The sequence below is a fragment of the Leptonychotes weddellii genome, chromosome 9 (assembly GCF_054177405.1).
Source record: "Leptonychotes weddellii isolate Sample4059 chromosome 9, ASM5417740v2, whole genome shotgun sequence".
Taxonomy (NCBI): Eukaryota; Metazoa; Chordata; class Mammalia; order Carnivora; family Phocidae; genus Leptonychotes; species Leptonychotes weddellii.
Genome location: NC_138377.1, coordinates 77,056,608 through 77,076,912, shown reverse-complemented (window position 1 = coordinate 77,076,912; position 20,305 = coordinate 77,056,608). Strand labels below are relative to the sequence as shown.

General features: G+C 45.4%; 1 protein-coding gene and 2 pseudogenes across 1 annotated transcript in view; 2 read left to right on the top strand and 1 right to left on the bottom strand.

Moving 5' to 3' along the window:
* The first annotated feature begins 994 nt into the window (after nucleotides 1-994).
* Nucleotides 995-2,476, top strand: LOC102745131 (eukaryotic translation initiation factor 1A, X-chromosomal-like; annotated as a pseudogene).
* Nucleotides 2,477-12,357: 9,881 nt separating this feature from the next.
* LOC102727046 (signal peptidase complex catalytic subunit SEC11A-like) lies at nucleotides 12,358-13,162 on the top strand (annotated as a pseudogene).
* A 4,196-nt stretch (nucleotides 13,163-17,358) lies between these two features.
* SORD (sorbitol dehydrogenase) overlaps nucleotides 17,359-20,305 on the bottom strand; it is a 31,438-nt gene continuing 28,491 nt past the window's right edge. Inside the window, exons 8-9 of the mRNA XM_081831025.1 lie at nucleotides 20,106-20,227; nucleotides 17,359-19,211 (exon numbers count right to left, since the gene is read on the bottom strand). Coding sequence (XP_081687151.1) covers nucleotides 19,046-19,211; nucleotides 20,106-20,227 — 288 coding nt within the window. The 3' untranslated portion in view covers nucleotides 17,359-19,045. The remainder of the gene's footprint in view (nucleotides 19,212-20,105; nucleotides 20,228-20,305) is intronic.

Here is a 20,305-nt window from a genome sequence, read left to right as displayed (position 1 = left end):
GTAAGCCAGGAACAGGCAGCCAACACATGATGTGCCTTTGGGTTGAGAAAATGAGGTCATCGACTACACAAGTGGGTGTAGGGGAGAGGACAGATTCTGGAAAATTATGTAAACAAGGGAAGCCACAAAAATACCTCAGGGAAAGAGGACTGGGGAAGTGGACTTAGAGGAAATTCATGGAAACGTTCATCCTAACAGTGTAAAAGGGAACAAACCTCTACCTCAGGTCACAGATGTTGATCTCAGGCCTTGGGACAAAGCCCAACGCAAATTCTGCCTCGAAGGGATAAAGATAAGGATGAAAATGGAACAGGGATGAAGAAGGAATCAGGTGGGATTGGATGGCAATGGGAATGAGGATGGAGAAGATGAGGATGAGGATGAAATTGGATGGAAGAGCTTTGGGGTCAGGCAGGGAGTAGATGAGGACGGGGAGGTGCTGAGGCTGAGCTCTATAGGAAAGGAATGAAGGCTAGCTCTTTGCCTCTTTTTCCAACTTTCCAGACTGACTTTCTACCCTACTTGAGAAGAAAGTTGACAAGATGTGGAAACCTACCCCACTTGAGAAGAGAGAAAGTTGATAAGATGTGGAAACCTTCCCACTCACTTGCTAAGAATTTTTGAGTAAGTGGAGCCAATCTAGCAAAGTAGTTGAGAGTAAGGGCTCTTTTTTTTTTTTTTTTAAAAAAAGGTTTCTTTATTTAAGAGAAAGCTTTGCGCATGCGCATATGTGAGCATGGGGCTGGGGCAGAGGGAGAATCTTTTTTTTTTTTTTTAAGATTTTATTTATTTATTTGTCAGAGAGAGAGAGCGCACACAAGCACAAGCAGGGGGAGCGGCAGGCAGAGGGAGAAGCAGACACCCCGCTGAGCAAGGAGCTCCATGTGGGACTTGATCCCAAGACCCTGGGACTGTGACCTGAGTCCACGGCAGACACTTAACCCACTGAGCCACCCAGATGTCCCAAGAGTAAGGGGCTCTTGAGTCAAACTGGACTGCACCCACCTGGGTGACCTCCACGGGAAAGAAGTCGAAAGCGCCGGGAGGTAGCAGTCACCACCATGCCAAAGAATAAAGGTAAAAGAGGTAAAAACAGGCGTAGGGGTAAGAATGAAAATGAATCTGAAAAAAGAGAATTGGTGTTTAAAGAGGATGGACAAGAGTATGCTCAGGTAATTAAAATGTTGGGAAATGGACGATTAGAAGCTATGTGTTTTGATGGTGTAAAGAGATTATGTCATATCAGAGGAAAATTGAGAAAAAAGGTTTGGATAAATACCTCCGACATTATATTGGTTGGTCTTTGAGACTACCAGGATAACAAAGCTGATGTAATTTTAAAGTACAATGCTGATGAAGCTAGAAGTCTGAAGGCATATGGCGAGCTTCCAGAACATGCTAAAATCAATGAAACAGATACATTTGGTCCTGGAGATGATGATGAAATCCAGTTTGATGATATTGGAGATGATGACGAAGACATTGATGATATCTAAATTGAACTCAGAGTATGTGAGGATTATTCTACAATTTCAGTTTTGGCCAACACCTGTTAAGAAGACTAAAACTTCATTTATGAATTTAGTTTGTTAAGACACACTGATTTATTTTCATTGTTTTGAAGTATTATATTTCTCTAAAAACTGATGAAACTGGATTACTTTAAGTGAAATTTTAACACTTTATTCTTTTGATATAATTGAATTTAGGAATAAAAGACTACAATATCTGCTGTTAAATAATAGAAACAAGTCATTCCCACTGTGACTACTCTATTCTAGTTAATAGGTGTTTTGAATAAATTGCCTTATCATTATAGGTTTTGATAAAGCCTTGTTCCAGCTAGTCTGTTTACAGTCTTTCTGTATATTCTAGTTAACTAGATGTTTTCTAAGATTTTTGATATAATTTAAGAAAGGTATAGGTCTACACTTAAAGTCAAGAAATGGGGCTATTTTCATATTTATGTAGTCATATGTATTTTTATACTGTTTGATAACTTAAATATTCTTTTCATCATTATATGTTGCCACCATCATAAAAAAAAAGCATTTCCAAAATGCAGTTTTTAGAACATGGGTTTGAAAAGCAATTTTCAATTTGTAAGATTAGTAGTTAAACAAAAATTAGTGCTAGGTAACCCAATTATTTTTACATTGGAAGTACTGACATATTAGTTTAGTATTTTTACTTAATGTGTATAGAAAGTTTCTCAAGATAGCTTTTGATGGTAAAATAAGTACAGTATTTTTTATTATACAGAATAGGTTGTGTTAAATATGTCATTTATTGTCAAAAGTAATATGCATTGTAACTCATATTTTTGGACTTTTTTTAAAATTAAATGAATGAAAAACTAATTATATAGTAAGTTATATTAAACTAAGCCTTTCTTAAAGCCTTAGCTGGGTTTTATAAAAGGGGAAGAAAGGAACCACCACTGAGAAATATAATAAAATATGTTGTTGAGTATTAAAAAAAAAAAAAAAAGACCCAGCTGGGTGACCTTGAGCAAACAAAGGAAACTCTCAGTGCCTCATTTTGTAGGTTACAAGTGTTCAGCCAAAGATAATGTGTGGAGAGCCCTTTACTGTGCCTGGCATCTAGTAATATTGGTCTTATTATTACTTTCATTAAGAGAAGTTGAGGATCCAGAAGGCAGAGCTCTATATTCTGAGGAGTTTGGAGTGTTTGGGTCTTTTTTTTTTTAAGATTTTATTTATTGGGCGCCTGGGTGGCTCAGATGGTTAAGCGTCTGCCTTCGGCTCAGGTCATGATCTCAGGGTCCTGGGATCGAGTCCCGCATCGGGCTCCCTGCTCCTTGGGAGCCTGCTTCTCCCTCTGCCTCTCTCTCTCTCTCTCTCTCTGTCTCTCATGAATAAATAAATAAAATCTTTAAAAAAAAAAAAATCTTAAAAAAAAAAAGATTTTATTTATTTATGAGTCAGAGAGAGAGTGAGAGAGATTACAAGCAGGGGGAGTGGCAGGCAGAGGGAGGGGGAGAAGCAGGCTCCCGCTGAGCAAGGAGCCCGATGCGGGGCTCAATCCCAGGACCCTGGGATCATGACCTGAGCTGAAAGTAGATGCTTAACCAATTGAGCCACCCAGGGAACCCTGGAGTGTTTGGGTCTTGAGTGATGTCAAGCGCCTTGTTTCCAGTCCAGACCTGACCTGTGTGACCACTCCACCAATTTTTCATCTCCCCAGAAAAGAGAGGAGGCTTGCCCTACCCTCTAGAGATACCTAGCCCCCAAATCATCTGGAAGTCGCTCCATCCTGGCCTTGCCTGAAATGGAATGTGACAAAGTGAGCTGATCACCTCCTGACCCAGGCTCCAAGAATTCTATAAAGGGTGTGAGAATCTCTCCAGCCAATTTCACAGGAAATCTCCCTGGAGAGTGACCTCAGATGAATCATAATGTGACTTTTCCGAGAGTGAGAGGCTGGCCGTGAGATTCTAGGAGAGACTGCCCAAAACACATTGGATGCTGAAATAGAAACCTGGATTCTATCTCCAGCCATCCTACTAAAATCACTGTGTGACCTTAGAGAAGTCACCTGAGTTCTCTGGGCCTCAATTTCCTCACCAAGAAAATAAAGGGATTAAGCTAAGACCCCTTCCAGACCTAAAATTTCACTATTCCCTTCTACACTTGTCATCTCAAACGAATGGAAGCCCCCATATTAGGAAAAAGGCTTCTTAGGCTTCTCATTCAAGGTTCAATTGGCTAGGGGAAGGGAACTGACATTTAAGATTCTATATCGCATTTACATAAATTTCCTCATTTAATCCTCATACTAACCCTTTGGGGGAAATATTGTTGCCCCTATTGTACAGAGGAGGCCCCTGAACCTCAGGGAGCAAATTGCCCACAAATATCCAGCTGGTAACAGGCAAAATCAGGATTTGAACCCAGGTCCCATGAAATCTCAGAATCCCTGCTCTTTCCAAAGTAATGGAGTTGCCCTCTCAGGCCCAGGGCTGGGTTCCCTACTATGCTCTCTCATTTAATTTTCTCAGCAGCCTGTGAGACAGCCATAACATCTGGAAATCCAGCAGTAAGAGAATAGCTAAGTAAACTACAGAATCAAACAGTATTATGTAACCACTTACAATGAAAATCATTAGATGAGTAATCTTATACTTAGAGATTTAGGATAGGAAAAATCTTCAGAGTCTTAAAATATTTAAGCCCTCTCCTCCCAAATTCCTCTTGTAGGAACTTATCCCAGGAAAATGATAAAAAATCTGGACAAAGATTTACATTTATAGTATATATAGTATATCCCCTTGCTTGAGTTCCCTCTCTCGCTCTCTCTCTCTGTCAAATAAATAAATAAAATCTTAAAAAAAAATCTTTTTAAAAAAATAGATTCCAGTCCAAACAAAAGTCTTTTGGGAGAAACTGTAATTACAAAGATTTTGTAAACATATAAAAATGGCTAATATTTATTACTAGGTAAATATAAATCATATCTATGTTTTGAGGTAACTAAGAAAATATTTATAAATTGTTAATAGTGTTTATCTTTGGGGGTGGAGTAGAATTGAGAGTGACTTTCATTTTCTAATTACACATTTCTGTGATTTTTTTAATAATAAGTATATATCACTTTCATAGTCATAAAAAATAGAGATATCTTAAAATTATAATTATGTATAAGCAAGGATTGGCAACAGAGAAAAGTTAAAAGTTGACATGTTACAGTGATGGTTGTTGTCAAATCAAAATTTGTATTACAGCTGTGTCAAAAAAAATTTTTTTTTAATCAGTGTTTCTGTATTAACCCATTTGATGTGTGTTGGTTTTTTGTGCAGCAATAGAAAACTGTAACATCCTCTAATACATCATCCTGTATATTTTACTTTATATAATGTCTCAACCTGCAAGGGTCGTGTTTATCATCTCTTTCCTTTCAGTCACCACCCTCAATTAAATGTCAGCTCCATGTCCATCTTAGCCATTTCTATGAATGGTCTCTGGCATAGAATAAATGCTTGGAATTTTTTTTTTTTTTTTTTAAATCAGTGTTTCACCCTCACAAGGGAAAAGGTGGTTAAAAGGAACCTAAAGAAGGAAGAAACAGTGGGAGAAATGCTAAAGAATTGCAAATATCCAATTGATTAGATAGCATTTATTCTTAAAGAAAGAAAAGAGGAAAATATTTTTGCCTCCCCAACAGAGCAGATGGGTGATCCTTGAAAATTGCATTAATATCCGTCAGCACATGGGCACCTGGGTGGCTCAGTCCATTAAGCAGTTGACTTTTGATTTCGGCTCAGGTCATGAACTCAGGGTTGTGAGATGGAGCCCTCTATATTGGGCTCCACGCTCTGCAGGGAGTCTGCTTAAGGATTCTGTCTCTCTTCCCCTTCCCCCCCCCCGCCCGCCCCTCCCCTGGCCTGTGCTCTCTTTCACTCTCAAAAAAAAAAAAAAAATTCTTCAGCATAGAAATCCTACTTCTAACAATCCTACAGAAATATTTTATGTATTTATGTGGAAAGATATATGTACAATAAAATTCATTGTATTTATAAGGGCAACATATTGGAAGAAACCTACACACCCACCTACAGGATAATGAAGTCGTGGAGGAAATTAAACAAAAACAGAGAGCCCAAGATGAACTCAGTAGCCGACCCCAGGCTCTCCCCTTACCAGATGTGGTTCCAGATGGGGAAACACACCATGGTCAGAACGGGCTTCAGCTCCTCAATGGGCACGCGCCAGGGGCTGGGCCACACCTCGCGGGGCTCCAGCAGGCCAACCGGCACCACGGACTCCTGGGCGGCGCCCTGGCGAACTTGTTTGTTATAGTCGGGTTTGCGGCTTTTGCCTACACGGTCAACTGATCCATGTCTGCTATGGGCTCTGCCCTGGAAGATCACACACGGACTGGGCATTACGGGAAGTGAAGGCTGCCCAGGAAGGGCAGGGCCGGTGGGCTGGAGCTGGCCCCCTGGCTGCCGACGTCTTCCATCAAGCGCCTGTTTGATGATTTCACTTGCACGTCATTTGAAAGCACTGTGTCTGTGGGTCCCGGGCTGAGGGGCTGTGATCTCACTCCAGGGGCCACAGCGGCCTCAAGTGCAGCCACACACTTGTACATCTTCGACATTCTTTGGTTTTTGATCGGGTTATTTAAAATTGCTCTATAATTTACCACTTGTGTGTATTTAACCCACTCTTGTGAAAAAAATCTTTCATTATATCTTTGTTCCTAAAAAAAAAAAAAAGATGAAATATGGTACCTCCATTCAATGGAATAATTTTAGCATTAAAAAGAATGAATATGGTCTACATGGATTATCATGTAAATATATGTAATGGGGACATGATCCCATTTTTGTACAATTAAATCTGTGTATGTATGATATAGATAAATGGACATAGTGTATGTATAGCCTTTGGGGTATATCTTCAAGTACATACTCCAAATTATTAACTCTGTAGGGTTCTACGAAAAGGGGGATTGAGGTAAGGTAGGGACATTTTGTTTCTCAGCTGAGTTAAATCTCCATTTTACAGGAGAGCAAATAATTAGCAATGCCAAGAATACTAGCCCAGAAAGGCTAAATAGAGCCAAATTAAACAACAAGTTGATTATAACGCAAACCACGCTGCCCCCACCACGTACCTAGGAGCTGAACAGAGAGAACATCAAGGTCCAAGGGCCACACTGTGATCAAGAATATCACAAAGAAAATGCAGCATCACTGTGGTTGAGGGATCTGTCATTTGAGCTCAAACCCCCACGAGCCAGTCATCTCCATTCAAATTCCATCACTGCACTGACCCTTAATGTGAGGGCAAGATGAGATAATGTTTGTAAAGCACAAAGTGCAACCCAATCCTCCATATTTCCTTGTACAACTATTTGCCAAGTCTGTAAATTCTGAGATGAGATCAAATAGGATCATATAAATGTGGGTGCACTACTTGGTGAGTGGGGGGGGCTGGTAAGAGATGTTTTAAGAAAGCTAGAATAAATTTTTTTGAGCCTCATGTCTGAAGCCTGGGGAAAGAGAAGAGCCTGAAAGAAAAGCCCCACAACATGAAGGAAAAGAAACTAGCAACATAAGATAAGGACCCCAGTTGATTTTGCTACTTTGGGAGCATATTTCAAGAAATGGAAACCTTGAAAGAATTCACCAACAGAGGTCATGGGTTGTAGAAATAATTCATAGTAACAGTGGGGACACGAACACAGAAGTGATCTGAAAGACTGAGGTCACGTCTAATGGCATGAGGTCTAATTAAATGGTGTATCAGCTTCGATATCCTGAGAACTACCAGGCAAGTGAACAGTGAGGTTCACAGGGTTTTCTAGACAACGCTATGATATCAAAGGGTTAATAAGGCTGGGGAGGAAACTTAAACCCATATTTCTCTCAAGCAAGATTAAAATATGAAATCGGTAGTAGAAAGGATAAAAATATTCTGTTAAAGATTCTTATGGTAAAAACCAGTTTAAAAAACTAGCCAGGTGAGGTGATGTTCTTATCTGACCTAACTTTCAAGGACCCAGAAAACACAAAGTCTCCCACAGAAATTGCATACAGGGAAAGGAAGCAAAAGAAGAAAGCGAGGCGGGTCAGAGGGAGGAAGCCACACACGCCACGGCCAAAGCCACAGTGAGGACCGGCTGAATTCCTCTGGCACTGGAAGGGTCATCGATGATTCAAAAACAAAACTCAGGGTGATGAAGCCCACAAAACACGGCTAAGACCAAAAGATGCAGGCATCTCGGGACTCACAGGAGGCACCAAAGCCTGGCCCGCTGTTGGCAGTCACTCTGCTGGTCATTGGATACAGAAGGTGATTAATTAAAAAGACGAAGGATGCAGCCTCATGGCTGAAGCATGCAGGCAGCTGGCTTCTCAGAACTAGCGGACCCACCCCATAGTCCTTGAGGCCACATGACTGACCCTTGGGCCCATGATGTCACACATCACCCTGCACAGACTGCACAGGGGTCTGCTGGGGACAGGGGTAGGGTTCTAATTGTTTGCGAGGGGGTACCTCCCTCTGTCTCCCTGCTTCTGGGAACTGGCTCCAGCCAAAGCCTTTTTGGGAATGGAGAGTGTCCCCTGCCTTGAGGGCCCACGCAGCTACTTATGCTCTTCTGCGGTTAAGTCTGAAAACCAGCGAATTGTGAGTCCCTTATTCATTTTCTCTCTAACATAACATAATAAAATTAAATTTAAAAAAGATTTTATTTATTTACTTTGGAGAGAGAAGGGGGGGAGGAGCAAAGGGAGAGGGAGAGAGAGAATCTCAAGCAGACTCCCCACTGAGCAAGGAGCCCAACAAGGGGCTCAATCCCACATGATCCCCCTGAGATCATGACCTGACCTGAAATCAAGAGTCGGATGCTTAACCCACTGAGTCACCCAGGCGCCTCCTCCTTACTCATTTTTTTAAATTCCAAAAGTGAGGGGCGCCTGGGTGGCTCAGTTGGTTAAGCAACTGCCTTCGGCTCAGGTCATGATCCTGGAGTCCCGGGATCGAGTCCCACATCGGGCTCCCTGCTCAGCGGGGAGTCTGCTTCTCCCTCTGAGAGAGGGAGTCTCCCATTCTCTCTGAGATAAATAAAAAAAAAAAAAAAAAAAAATCTTTAAATTCCGAAAGTGATGAACGATCCTGGTTAAAAAATGTATATTTTTTCAATCAATAGAGAAATGTATATGATTTTAAAAAAGAAATTCCTCCTGTTCCCCTCCCTTCAAACAATACAAAATCTCAAAATTTTTTCCTCCAGAGTTAACTGCCATTAACACTTTGGTGTCTATCCTCATAGAAATTTTTTCCCCACATACATTCAAACATATGCATATATGAGGTTGGGGTGGGAATGGGGCAAATTATTTAACCTCTGTACCTCAGTTTTCTCAGCTTTAAGATGGGGGGAATGATATTAATCCACAGGGTTATTTGAAGGTGACCTGAGCTGACATCTAGCATTCTTAGAAGCGTCTGGCTCAGACCGTAGTAAGCATTCGGGCATTATTGTTATGATTATTCCCTCATTCTTTCTCACAGCAGCTTAGTATTCTATTGTATAAGTGAGAATGATACTGGGAGAGGAGTTACTGACCCCACTAACAGATGCCCAAGAACCACACAAGAACACACACAAATTAAATAACGCTCCTAAAATTAGTTGGGGTGGGGGGGATGTGTTGGTCCCAGAACCGAGAACTCCTGATACAGTGTTGTTCTTACCACACCAGAGGGTCCCTCACAATCCTTCTTAAAGCCAAAAAGGTTTGGAGTGGGCAGCTGGTCCCCATCTTATTTGGACTCCAGGCTGTCTCCTGGGCCTCCAGGGCTGGGGGCTCAAGGCTCAGGTGAGCCTTCCTCTTGCTGCAGTTTCCCAACATGCCCCTCTTGGGTCCTTGGGGCTTGACTTCTCCTTCTACACAATGAGTCCTGCTGAAGTCTCCTGGCCACTCCGGGGTCAGCTCAAGCTGATGGGGCAGGACGGCAATGGCTTGGAACTGAGAGGGAGGTCTGGCTGCTTATGAAGCTACAGATATTTCTAGAGCTCCTTCTGTGTGTGCGAGGCACTGTGCTAACCAGGGGGGATACCTTCATGCCTCCGGGAGTCCTGGTCCCACTGGGACCAACTGCTCAGGGCTCCTGGGTACAGGGCCTCCTCGGGTCTCAGGGGGCAGCCTAGGGCAGCCAGGTAAGAGACAGCTCCTAAGTACAGTGACCTGGTTCCCAATCCTCCTCTCTGTCAGCTCTCCAGATCTACTTCTCCTGCTCTTGCCCTGACAGGTTTATGGAGGAGTTGAGGGTGCTGGGTCGTGCCGGGCTGAGGCCTTTTCTGCCACCCTGGGAACTTCTCACATACTTCCAAGTGCCTTTCCAGACTCCAGGTACAGAGCCGGAAAAGTCTTGGGGATCAGCCTCCCTGCTCATTTACCAGATGAAGAGACAAGGTTTGGTGAGGGAGAGGCAGGGCCTTATTAAGCACAATCATGGCGCCATTCACCAAGCTAGATTTCAAATCTAAGCTCTGTCCGGAGTTTTAGATTCACTTTCATTAATCGTTACAGTTGCTTGTCAGACCCCAGCCGCCAAAATGGTGAAGCAGATGGAGAACAAGTATACTTTTCAGGAAGCCTTGAACAGTGCAGGAGATAAACTTCTCAGTCACATGGTGTGGGCCTTGCAAAATGAGCAAGACTTTCTTTCTTTCTTCTTTCTTTCTTTCTTTCTTTCTTTCTTTCTTTCTTTCTTTCTTTCTTTCTTCTTTCTTTCTAGGAATCTGTTCTTTCTTTTTTCAAAACATTTTATTTATTTATCAGAGAGAGAGAGAGTGCAAGCAGGGGGAGCTGCAGGCTCCCTGCTGAGCAGGGAGCCCGATGCGGGACTCAATCCCGGGACTCCATCCTGGGACTCGATCCCAGGACTCCAGGATCATGACCTGAGCCGAAGGCAGATGCTTAACTGACTGAGCCACCCAGGCGTCCCATGAGCAAGGCTTTCTTTCATTCCCTCTCTGAGAAGACTTCCAACGTGATGTTCCTTGAAGTAGACATGGGTGACAGTCAGGTTGTTGCTTCAGAGTGTGAAGCCAAATACATGCCAACCTTCCATTTTTTAAAAAGGGACAAAAGGTGAGTGAATTTTCTGGAACTAATAAGGAAAAACTTGAAGCTACCATTAATGAATTAATCTAATTATGTGTTCTGAAAACATAACCAGCCATTGGCTGTTTAAAACTTGTAATTCTTGGGACGCCTGGGTGGCTCAGTTGGTTAAGCGACTGCCTTCGGCTCAGGTCATGATCCTGGAGTCCCAGGATCGAGTCCCACATCGGACTCCCTGCTCAGCAGGGAGTCTGCTTCTCCCTCTGACCCTCCCCCCTCTCATGCTCTATCTCATTCTCTCTCTCAAATAAATAAATAAATAAAAAGAAAAAAAAATCTTTAAAACTTGTAATTCTTTTTTATTTATAAAAAGGAAAGATTGAGTATGAAGGCTACATACTCAACTGCCTTCTGATTATAAGTGACTAAATAAAATACTGATTCTACCCTTAAAAAAAAATACTTCAAAATCACTTCATTGTGTTTCAGTGACAACCTTGAGCTAGGTATTATTTTTCTTACTTAAAGGATGAAGAACCATGAGGCTTAAAGAATTAAAGTGATTTGCTCAAGGTCATAAGGAAATGGAGTAGACTAATGTGTACCTACCTCTTTCTTACTGTAAGGAGGTCACGACATTGGCACACCCCACTAGCCTCTTTCTTTACCACCTCTTCCAAATGCATGGGAGTTTTTCTTCCAGGTGGGCCCATGATAAGACATATTTTGGGTGACAGAAACACCTCAGCCAACCACCCCAACAATATCTGTCTTCCCCTTGGAAGTCTCATTCCCTCTGGAACCCTGTTATGAGAGAAGACAGCACGGCAGCATGGCTTTTGGGGACCAGTGAACAGGGCAACGGCGTTCCTCAGGTTCTAGTTTTGTTGGGTGTGCAGCGAGATATGGGAATCTTATACGTGGTACCAGGAGAAGCCAAGTTGGGTTGGTTCAGGGAAGCTCTGGCTGGAGCCTGTCTGTCCCTGTGCAGAAAGCCCAGCTGCTCCCCAGATCCAGCAGCCCCAGTATCCAAATGCCACAGCTGAGTCACATTCTTCACCCTGCCCTAGATTACTAATTCCTTTGTTTCTCAGCTTTTTCCTCGTTCACTCTCTCTCAGGTCATGTGTTGTCCTCTTTCTGCTTACTACTAACAGTTTTTTCAGAAGTTCCTTAGAATCTCAATCCTTGTATCAGCAATGATGGCAGCCCCATCCCACCCCACCGCACAAAGTGGGTGACAAAGGAGATGATTCACTTTAGTGTTCTTGAACCATAGGATCATGATCTGAGCCAAAGGCAGTTGCTTAACCGACTGAGCCACCCAGGCGCCCCCAGCTATTTTCATTTTAAAAACATAACTTTAGAAAGCAAGAAGTACAAAAATGTATGGATAAAGTGATAATTGCAACTTTATTGTAAGCCCCAAACCCTGTAGACTATACAAATACCCAAAATACTATGATTTGCTTTATGAGTGACACAATGGAATATGGTGATTAAAAATAATGATGTGTGTAAATATTGACATAAAAAGGAATATAACAATTTATTAAATGAAAACAAATGCAAAACAGTATGTAGAGGGCAAATGACCCAGTTTCTTCAACATAATAATGACATTTAAACAAAATGGAGGGGAACTATAATACATTCAAAGAAACTTAAGAGATATATTAACCACATGCAATGTGTTTGGATCCTGATTCAAGAAAATGCCTTGGAGCAGGGCAGCCTCCCAGCTAAACTCGAGGGGTTGGAAGCTGAGCGCAGGGACAGGGCTCCGCTGTATTTTCAAGTCCTAAATTTTGGAATGATTATCTCCTCGGCTCTAATGATCTGGAAGGGGTTAGTGCTCATAACTGGAAGTGAAAGTCCAATTGTAGTAGTGCTCAGGGGCAGCATGGAACCTGCATTTCATAGAGATCTTCTCTTTTTAGCAAATCGAGTTGAAGATCCCATCTGATTGGGAGAAAATGGTTGTTTTTAGGATAGAAGGAAGAGAAACTCCTATAGTTCATGGAGTTTTGAAGACTCATGAGAAGCAAAATGGGGACGCCTGGGTGGCTCTGTCGGTTGAACATCTGCCTTCAGCTCAGGTCATGATCCCAGGGTCCTGAGATCGAGTCCCAAATCGGGTTCCTCGCTCAGCGGGGAACCTGCTTCTCCCTCTATCTGCCGCTCCCCCTGCTTGTGCTCTCTCTCTGACAAATAAATAAAATCTTTTTTTTAAAAAAAGAAGAAGCAAAATGGACATACCAATTTTTGACAAGAGGAGATAATAACGTGGTTGATGACCGAGGCCTCTATAAACAGGGACAACACTGTCTAGAGAAGAAAAATGTCGTGGGGAGAGCAAGGGGATTTGTTCCTTATATTAGGATTGTGACAATCCTCATGAATGACGATCCTCATGAATGACTATGCAGTACTCTTTCGGCTGGGTGTATTTGTGCAGGTCCATCGTGAGTAAGAAGTCTGCCTTCTGTTTTCAGAAGATGCTCTGCTTTTCCTTACTGAATGTTTGGAGTAGATATTGGTCTGTGATTGGTGGAGCAGAGAACGCACCTATCTGCGCAGCTTGTTAGCAATGGTTTGCATTAGTTTCTGTTTCCACGCCAGGGTATGTATGGGAGGGGGCATGGGCACCATGGCACGCACTCGGGGGGACTCTCAAATCATAGGATTTCATATGTTGTCATTGTCAGACTTTCACATTTTGTACATCAGTGAATTTTTTTATATTAAAAGTTTGAACCAAAGAGAAAAAAAGAAAAGAGAAGGAAGGGAGGAAGGGAGGGAGAGAGAGAGGGAGAGAGAAAGAAAGAAAGAAAGAAAGAAAGAAAGAAAGAAAGAAAGAAAGAAAGAAAGAAAAAGAAAAAAGAAAAAAGAAAGAAAGAAAGAAAGAGAAAGAAAGAAAAAATGAAAATGAGGTGGAGGAATTCACTTTTTTTTTAGGTAATTGGAGAAAGTTGGACTTGGATTGATGGGGTGTTAGATGGTGTGAAGCAATTATTGTTAATTTCACTAATGGGAATTGTGATAAGTAAAAAAAAAGTCCTTATTTGTTATGGGTGAAAATGGGGGGAAAGTAGGTAAAGTACATTCCCATTCCTGATTATAAATACAGGTACATGTTTTAGAGATGTATAGAGATGCACAGGGGAAGGCTGGAAGGAAGCTCTGCAACTTATTAGCATCCTTGGAGAACAGATTATGGCTGATTTTCTCTTCTTCTTACTTACCTGCCTTTATTTTCTTAACAATGTACAAAGGTGTGTGATAAGGTGAGGGACAGACACCCTTATCTCTCGGTGGCAAGGGCTCTGCTCTTGGGATTCCTCTTGGGATTCCTGCAGGGAGGAGTTGCTGAGGCAGGTCTGTGGGACAGGCCTCCAGGCTCAAGGAGCGGGTAGTTCAGTACACAAGGAGCCTGTGAGGTCTGGGCAGGACACATGGGGCTTTAGCACCAACCTCCTGAAGGCTGGAGCCCGTCCCAAGGGAGCTGCCCCCCCCACCGTTCCTCGGTGGTGCTGTGCCCACAACAGGCCCACTTTGGCCCAGACCCACCTTCTTCCCAGAGCTCCCTCCTAACCATGGATGGATTGCTGGGGTCTCCCACCCCCTGCCCGGCTGTGCTTCTGCCTCCAGTCCTATGTAGAGCATAGAAAGGCCAGTGACCACCAGCAGGGAAGTCAGTGATGGAGCCAGCTCTCCTAGGGCCCAGCTCTGGGCTGTGCAGACGTCCTCAGGACCATACCTGGGGGCCCGAGGCCAAGTAACAGAACAAGGTGATGCCCAGGACGCAGGTGCGTCCACAGGCAGCGCCTCCACCCCCGCTTCCTCTCACCTCCCTCCCCCAGGGGCCCTCCTCACACACACGTATATGCACACACGGGACTGGAACTGAAACCCAAGAACACCCCTCACACCTCCAGCCTGAGGGCCACCCCCCGCCCCCTTAAGGGGTCCTCACCTCCCAGGGCCTTGGCATGATGGGAACCCTGTATAACATTGTCACTGAACGAATGTGAGTTCCCTTCTTGGTGAGTTGCAGTTAGAATCTACACCAGGTGAGTTGTTGCCAATCTAAAATTTATTTGCAACAAATAAGATCATGGGGAATAACGTCCAAAGCTGTGACTCCCCAAGCAAGGGTGGATGAGTTCCTCTTATTTAGGGTTAGGATGAATATTTAAAAAGGGGATCCTTGTCATGGTATGTAGAGGTGGGCATAGTGTTGTGCATACATACGTTGTGTATTACGTAAATGAGGCTTGTGCTCCTCCATGAATGGGGATTTTGGTATTATAAGGGGATAAAGGTAATTGCCAATCATCCCAGAGGCCACTCCATGGTTCATGTGTGCAGGCTCAAGTTGGGGGTTTGGCTCAAACTGGGCTGGGTCGTCTGGGTCTTATTAGGGCAGACGTTATTGCTTGAGTTTTGGTTTCCAATATGGGATGTTATGCCTGTTAGGTCTTTTGCCTGAGCTAAGAGATAAGCTGGAGAGAAGAGCATAAGGGAAAAGTGGGGCAGAGGTCGGTGAGTACAAGCAAATGGGCAGTAAAGATCAGATCTTAGGGTCCAGCTGGTGACGCTATCAGTGGTGACAGAGACCTTGAGATGATCTTGAACAATCCTTCTATCAAAAAGGGTGGAAACCAAGACTCGGAGTCGGGGAGTGACCCGGCAAATCAGTGAGTCAGTGATGGGTCCAGGATTAGATAGGACCCAAGAAGCCTGGCATCAAACCCTTTACAACGCGCTGCCTCTCATCGGCCCAATGTGTAGAGGACTCTGAGGATAGAGGCTACTCTGCCGCCCCACTGATGGTAAGATCGGCGGAGCAATCTCTTGGCAGGAACACATCTGTACATCCTGTGTCACTTCCAGGGGCCAGGGAAAGGAGCTCCGTGTCTGACTCCAGGAGGGTTTTAAGAGGAGAGGGAAGCTGGCAGTGGGGGAACGGAGGCCTGGGGAGGGGGGACTGCTGTGCAGCTTCCTCATGGCAGGTGCTGCGCAGAGAACAGCCCCCCTGCAAGGAGCTCCTGGTCACACCACTTCCCTGCTCCTCCCCGAACCTGCTGGGACTTGAGTGTGTGTGTGTGTGTGTGTGTGTGTGTGGCAGAGATCTGCCTGCCACTCAGGAATGTGGGTCCCGTTGTTGGCCTTCTGTTTTCCAAGCCTAGGCTGAGATCATGTGCAGAGGACAGTTCGGGAAAAGGCAAATATCCACTAAATCCTGTCTGCCTCCTGCACTCCTAACTTCTGGCCCAAGCAACTTGGCCGCAGGCCCCCACTGTTCTCCCAAAGGGAGTAAAATAGGAGCCCCGAAGGAAGAGGCCGGCCTGCGCACACAGAAGTAAGGCTGACCGGGACGGCCTGAGAACCAGGGATGGGCCCCCCGGCAGTGAGTTCACATCCACTGGAGCCGCAGGTGGACGGCAAGAGGGAGCTGTGGCCTTTTCTCCTTTAGGGGCTGTGGGCTGGCCTCTCCCTTCCACCGTCTAGCCTGTCTTCAGGGTCTTTCTTCACAGCTCTCCACCGGTACACCCCCCGCCCCAGATGCTGGGAGTGCCGGCTGGGTGGGGTCCTCGGTGTTGATCGATAGCTGACAAGGTGCCAGGCACTGGTGACGAGCACACTTTGGCCAGTGGGGCCAAATTCTGGGTTCCGGGACTGATTCACTGAGTTAATCAGTATTTATTGAGCACGCGGTGGGGGTGGTGGGAGGAATCAATTCCTGGGCTTCCCGCACTTCCTTCCCAACAGCAGGGGGAACATTCAACAAGGCTGCAGAGGCCAGGGAGCCAGGCAGAGCTCGGGCCCTCTTACCCTCACCGCCCAGAGGGCTCACTGGGTAGCCAACCCTCGGTGGCCTCTCCTGCCACCCTCTCTGCCCCTGCTTGGGAGCTACCAAAGTGCGCCACGGCTTGGGAGCGGTGGGTGGATTTGGAAAGGGGAGGTGCTCTCTGAGCTGCTGTTTTCCATCAGGCTGTCCACTCTTCACGATTGCCCACATGCCAGAAGCACCAGGAAACAGAGACTGTGGGCCACCGACTTGCAAGATCCAGCCCAGTCAAGACTGTGAGATAAATGACACCTGTTTGTCCTTGGTAGCCCCACCTAACTGCCACGACCCCCCGCCCGCCGCCCCAGCTCCTAAGTTCCTCTCAGGTTCAGTGGCCTCTTTCCCCCAACAGACCACAATCAAAGGAAAAGTGGCTACTTGTGAATTTGACAGTGAATCCACTTCCCTCGGGGCATTCCTGTTGGAAGCCTTCCATCGAGAAGGGGAAGGCTTTCTCGTTCCATATTCAAGGAACTCTGGGCACCACGGAGCTGGCAGGGGGTTCAAGAGGCAGCAGCTGGTGAGTGTGGCTTTGGAGCAAAGCAGGACTCCGAGAAGAAAATGGGACAGTTCCACAAGTGGGCTGTGTGGCCTCTGAGTGTGCACCGAAGTCTCAAGATCCACCCCCCGCCCAGAGATAACATGAGAGAGGAAGGGTGGCGGTGGGTGACCTTGAGCAAATTGCTTGGCTTCTCTATTTCCTTAGCTGTAAAATAATCCTAGGCATTTGGCTTGCTGTGAGGATTAGAGTTCATTAACATAAATTCCCAGCAGTTAATGACATTATATAAGATGCAGAAAATGTGTCCCTTTCAAAAATCCTGGACCCTTCCCTTTATAAAACGAGTAACCAGAGGCCATTCCCCCCTAAAAAGGGGCACAAACAGGCGGCAATAGCGAGGCCCCACAACCACAGTTTATTACCCAAAGTAGTCTGAGGGATTCCAAGCATCGGTCACGGCCCTCCCCAGTCACAAGAAAGCCAGAGCCTCTTCAAACTCAGCCTCCACTCCCAGCTGAAGGGAAGGATTAAAAGTCTGCAGGTCAGGTTATGTCACACTACAATATCCTCATTCTTGACTAATAATCTCAAAGTCACTAATGGGCATCAAGTGATTTGGACCCAAATCTTACACAGGAAAACCCTATGATTAAAATAAGACAGGAGAGGGCGCCTGGGTGGCTCAGTTGGTTAAGCGACTGCCTTCGGCTCAGGTCATGATCCTGGAGTCCCGGGATCGAGTCCCGCATCGGGCTCCCTGCTCGGCGGGGAGCCTGCTTCTCCCTCTGACCCTCCCCCCTCTCATGTGCTCTCTCATTCTCTCAAATAAATAAATAAAATCTTTAAAAAAAAAAAAAAAAATAAGACAGGAGAGATCATTCCAACAGAAAGATACCAAGAGCATTCACGGTCTATGAGAAGGAGGAGGGAATTCTGTTTATAATCATCAGAATTTAATGGAATTGGGCGCCTGGGTGGCTCAGTTGGTTAAGCAACTGCCTTCGGCTCAGGTCATGATCCTGGAGTCCCTGGATCGAGTCCCGCATCTGGCTCCCTGCTCTGCAGGGAGTCTGCTTCTCCCTCTGACCCTCCCCCCTCTCATGTGCTCTCTCTCATTCTCTCTCTCTCAAATAAATAAATAAAATCTTTAAAAAAAAAAAAAGAATTTAATGAAATTGTCTATCATCAGTGAGTGTGAAGGGAATGCTCACCCTGTGAGGTGGGAAGACAGGTGCAACTGGCCAAACCCTCCTGGGCAAGTCTCCCAGGGGGATTCCCCTTGACTGTTGCCTTAAGAAAGGAGCCTCCTGGTTGCGTAGTGACAAAGGAGCCCACAGTGACGGCCCCTAAATGCAGAAGGGTGGGGGTGGGGAGTGTGGGGAAGGCAGTTTAAGTTACACAGAGTTCTCGGGAGTTGAAGAAGAGGCAATCTTCCAGCAGTATTGAGAACTTTCCTGACTATTTCTACAATTGGAGAATGCAAGCTGGTTGGACCTCACTTGGGATTTCAGTTTTTGGGTTTTTTTTTTAATTGATTTAAAAATGATCCTAGATCCAGGCAGGTCAGTTCCTTAAAGTCTCCTTTTATCATCAAACCAAATGGCACGTATGTCTAGAAACGCTGTCCTCTAAAAACTGCTGACAATCCTTCATCCCAGACCCTGAAATGAGATTTTTCATGGAAATCAATTTCTGTGCCAGTTGAGTCTGGATAAAGTTGTCTCTTCATAACTTAGCTCCCACCCCCACCTGGCCAGTCACTGCGGAACCAGGAAGCCAACGGGCAGATTTCTTCCCTTATTTAGGCCTTCCAGGAAGAAGGGCAGTTCCCCAGGACCTGCCTAACAAACTCTGCTATACTTGCTGAACTTTGCTCTATTGAACAGGTAGGTCACTCCGGCTGCAAATTCCCCCAAACTGTCCCTACTTGTGTTTTTAAGGCACACCAATTCCTCTGTGTAAGGCTCTCTGCTTATAATGAATTATTTTAATTATTCTTGCTACTCAAAAAAAACTTCTGCATCACAGTCTTCCCCTGCCCTGAGATACTGGCGTGGGGCAGGGATGAGGGCAGAGCCCAATTCATATTAGGGGTTCTGGTCCTTGGGGTCGCACTTGAGCATGACTTTCAACCCCAATCCCTTTCTGGCTGTTTCAAAGGCTTCCAGAGCTTTCTCCAGGGGAAACCTATGGGTGACTAAGGGCTTTATGTTCACAGAGTTGGAGGCAAGCATCGAAATCGCCATTGGCCACCTGTAAGAGATCACAAGTGTTACATTCAACCTACAGGAGGACAGAACCAGGTCCCCAAAACCACCAAGCACACGATCAGCTTGGCCATATTTATTTATAGTGCTGTGGTTCTACAAGGTCTATTCTACAAACAGTGGTAGAAATGATCTTATGACCTGCAATATGGGAGTACAGGGTCTGTTCCCAAAGGCCTCCACCCCTCTGCAATGTCTGTCACGGAGCCTAGAATTCCTTTGGCATGAAGGCATAAGGCATATGGAAGCCACTGTGGAAAGGGAGATAAGCCTCAGAGAGGCAGCCGACGATAATACATCCATAACCCTTTGCAGCATGGCGTGGCAGAGTTTATTGGAAAATGGCATTCTGCTGACGGAATGGCCACAGACTGTAATGGTGGGAGGAGGGACACTGCTGGGGAAGGTGGTCCTGGGAAAATTGCCCGGTTGGGGAGAGGCTAGGGCCACAGAGCATGAGGTGGGGTGAACTAAGACCCTCTCACTTCCCAGGGTGGGCCCTGGGGCTCTGGGGTGGAAACCAAGGGACCTGAGTTCTTGCTGTTGTCCCCCTTTCTCTCCTTCTTCCCTTTAAAGAGAGAAAATGAAGAGCTGGCCACTTGAGGAAATGAAGAAGAGAGGGCCTGGGTGATGAGGGGCAGATACCCAAGAAGAGCATTCTTCAAGATCCCCCACCTTCCCTCCTTCCCTCTGCCATCTCTGCCTTCCTGTTTTTTAACCAGGAGTGATGCTCTCTCTTTGCATCCCTACCATGACACGTGGCTGTCAGTGTGGCTAGGGAGTGCCCTTCATGAATAAACGGGAGAGACTCTTGGTCCCAGAGGCCGTGCAGGGGTCCTGCTGGCCGCTCGCCACCCTGGCTCACCCACAACATACTCACGTGTTGCAATATCGAAACACGCCCTTGATATCCACCTCCCGGATGGCCGCGTGCACCAGGGGCACACTGGTCATCTCGGAGCCCAGCCCTACGAGCACCAGGGTCCCACCAGAACGAGTAGCCTGAAGAGGAGATGAGAACAAGAAAACCCAGAAGATCAGAAAATACAGACTTCTCACTCAAAATGACTTTTGTCACAT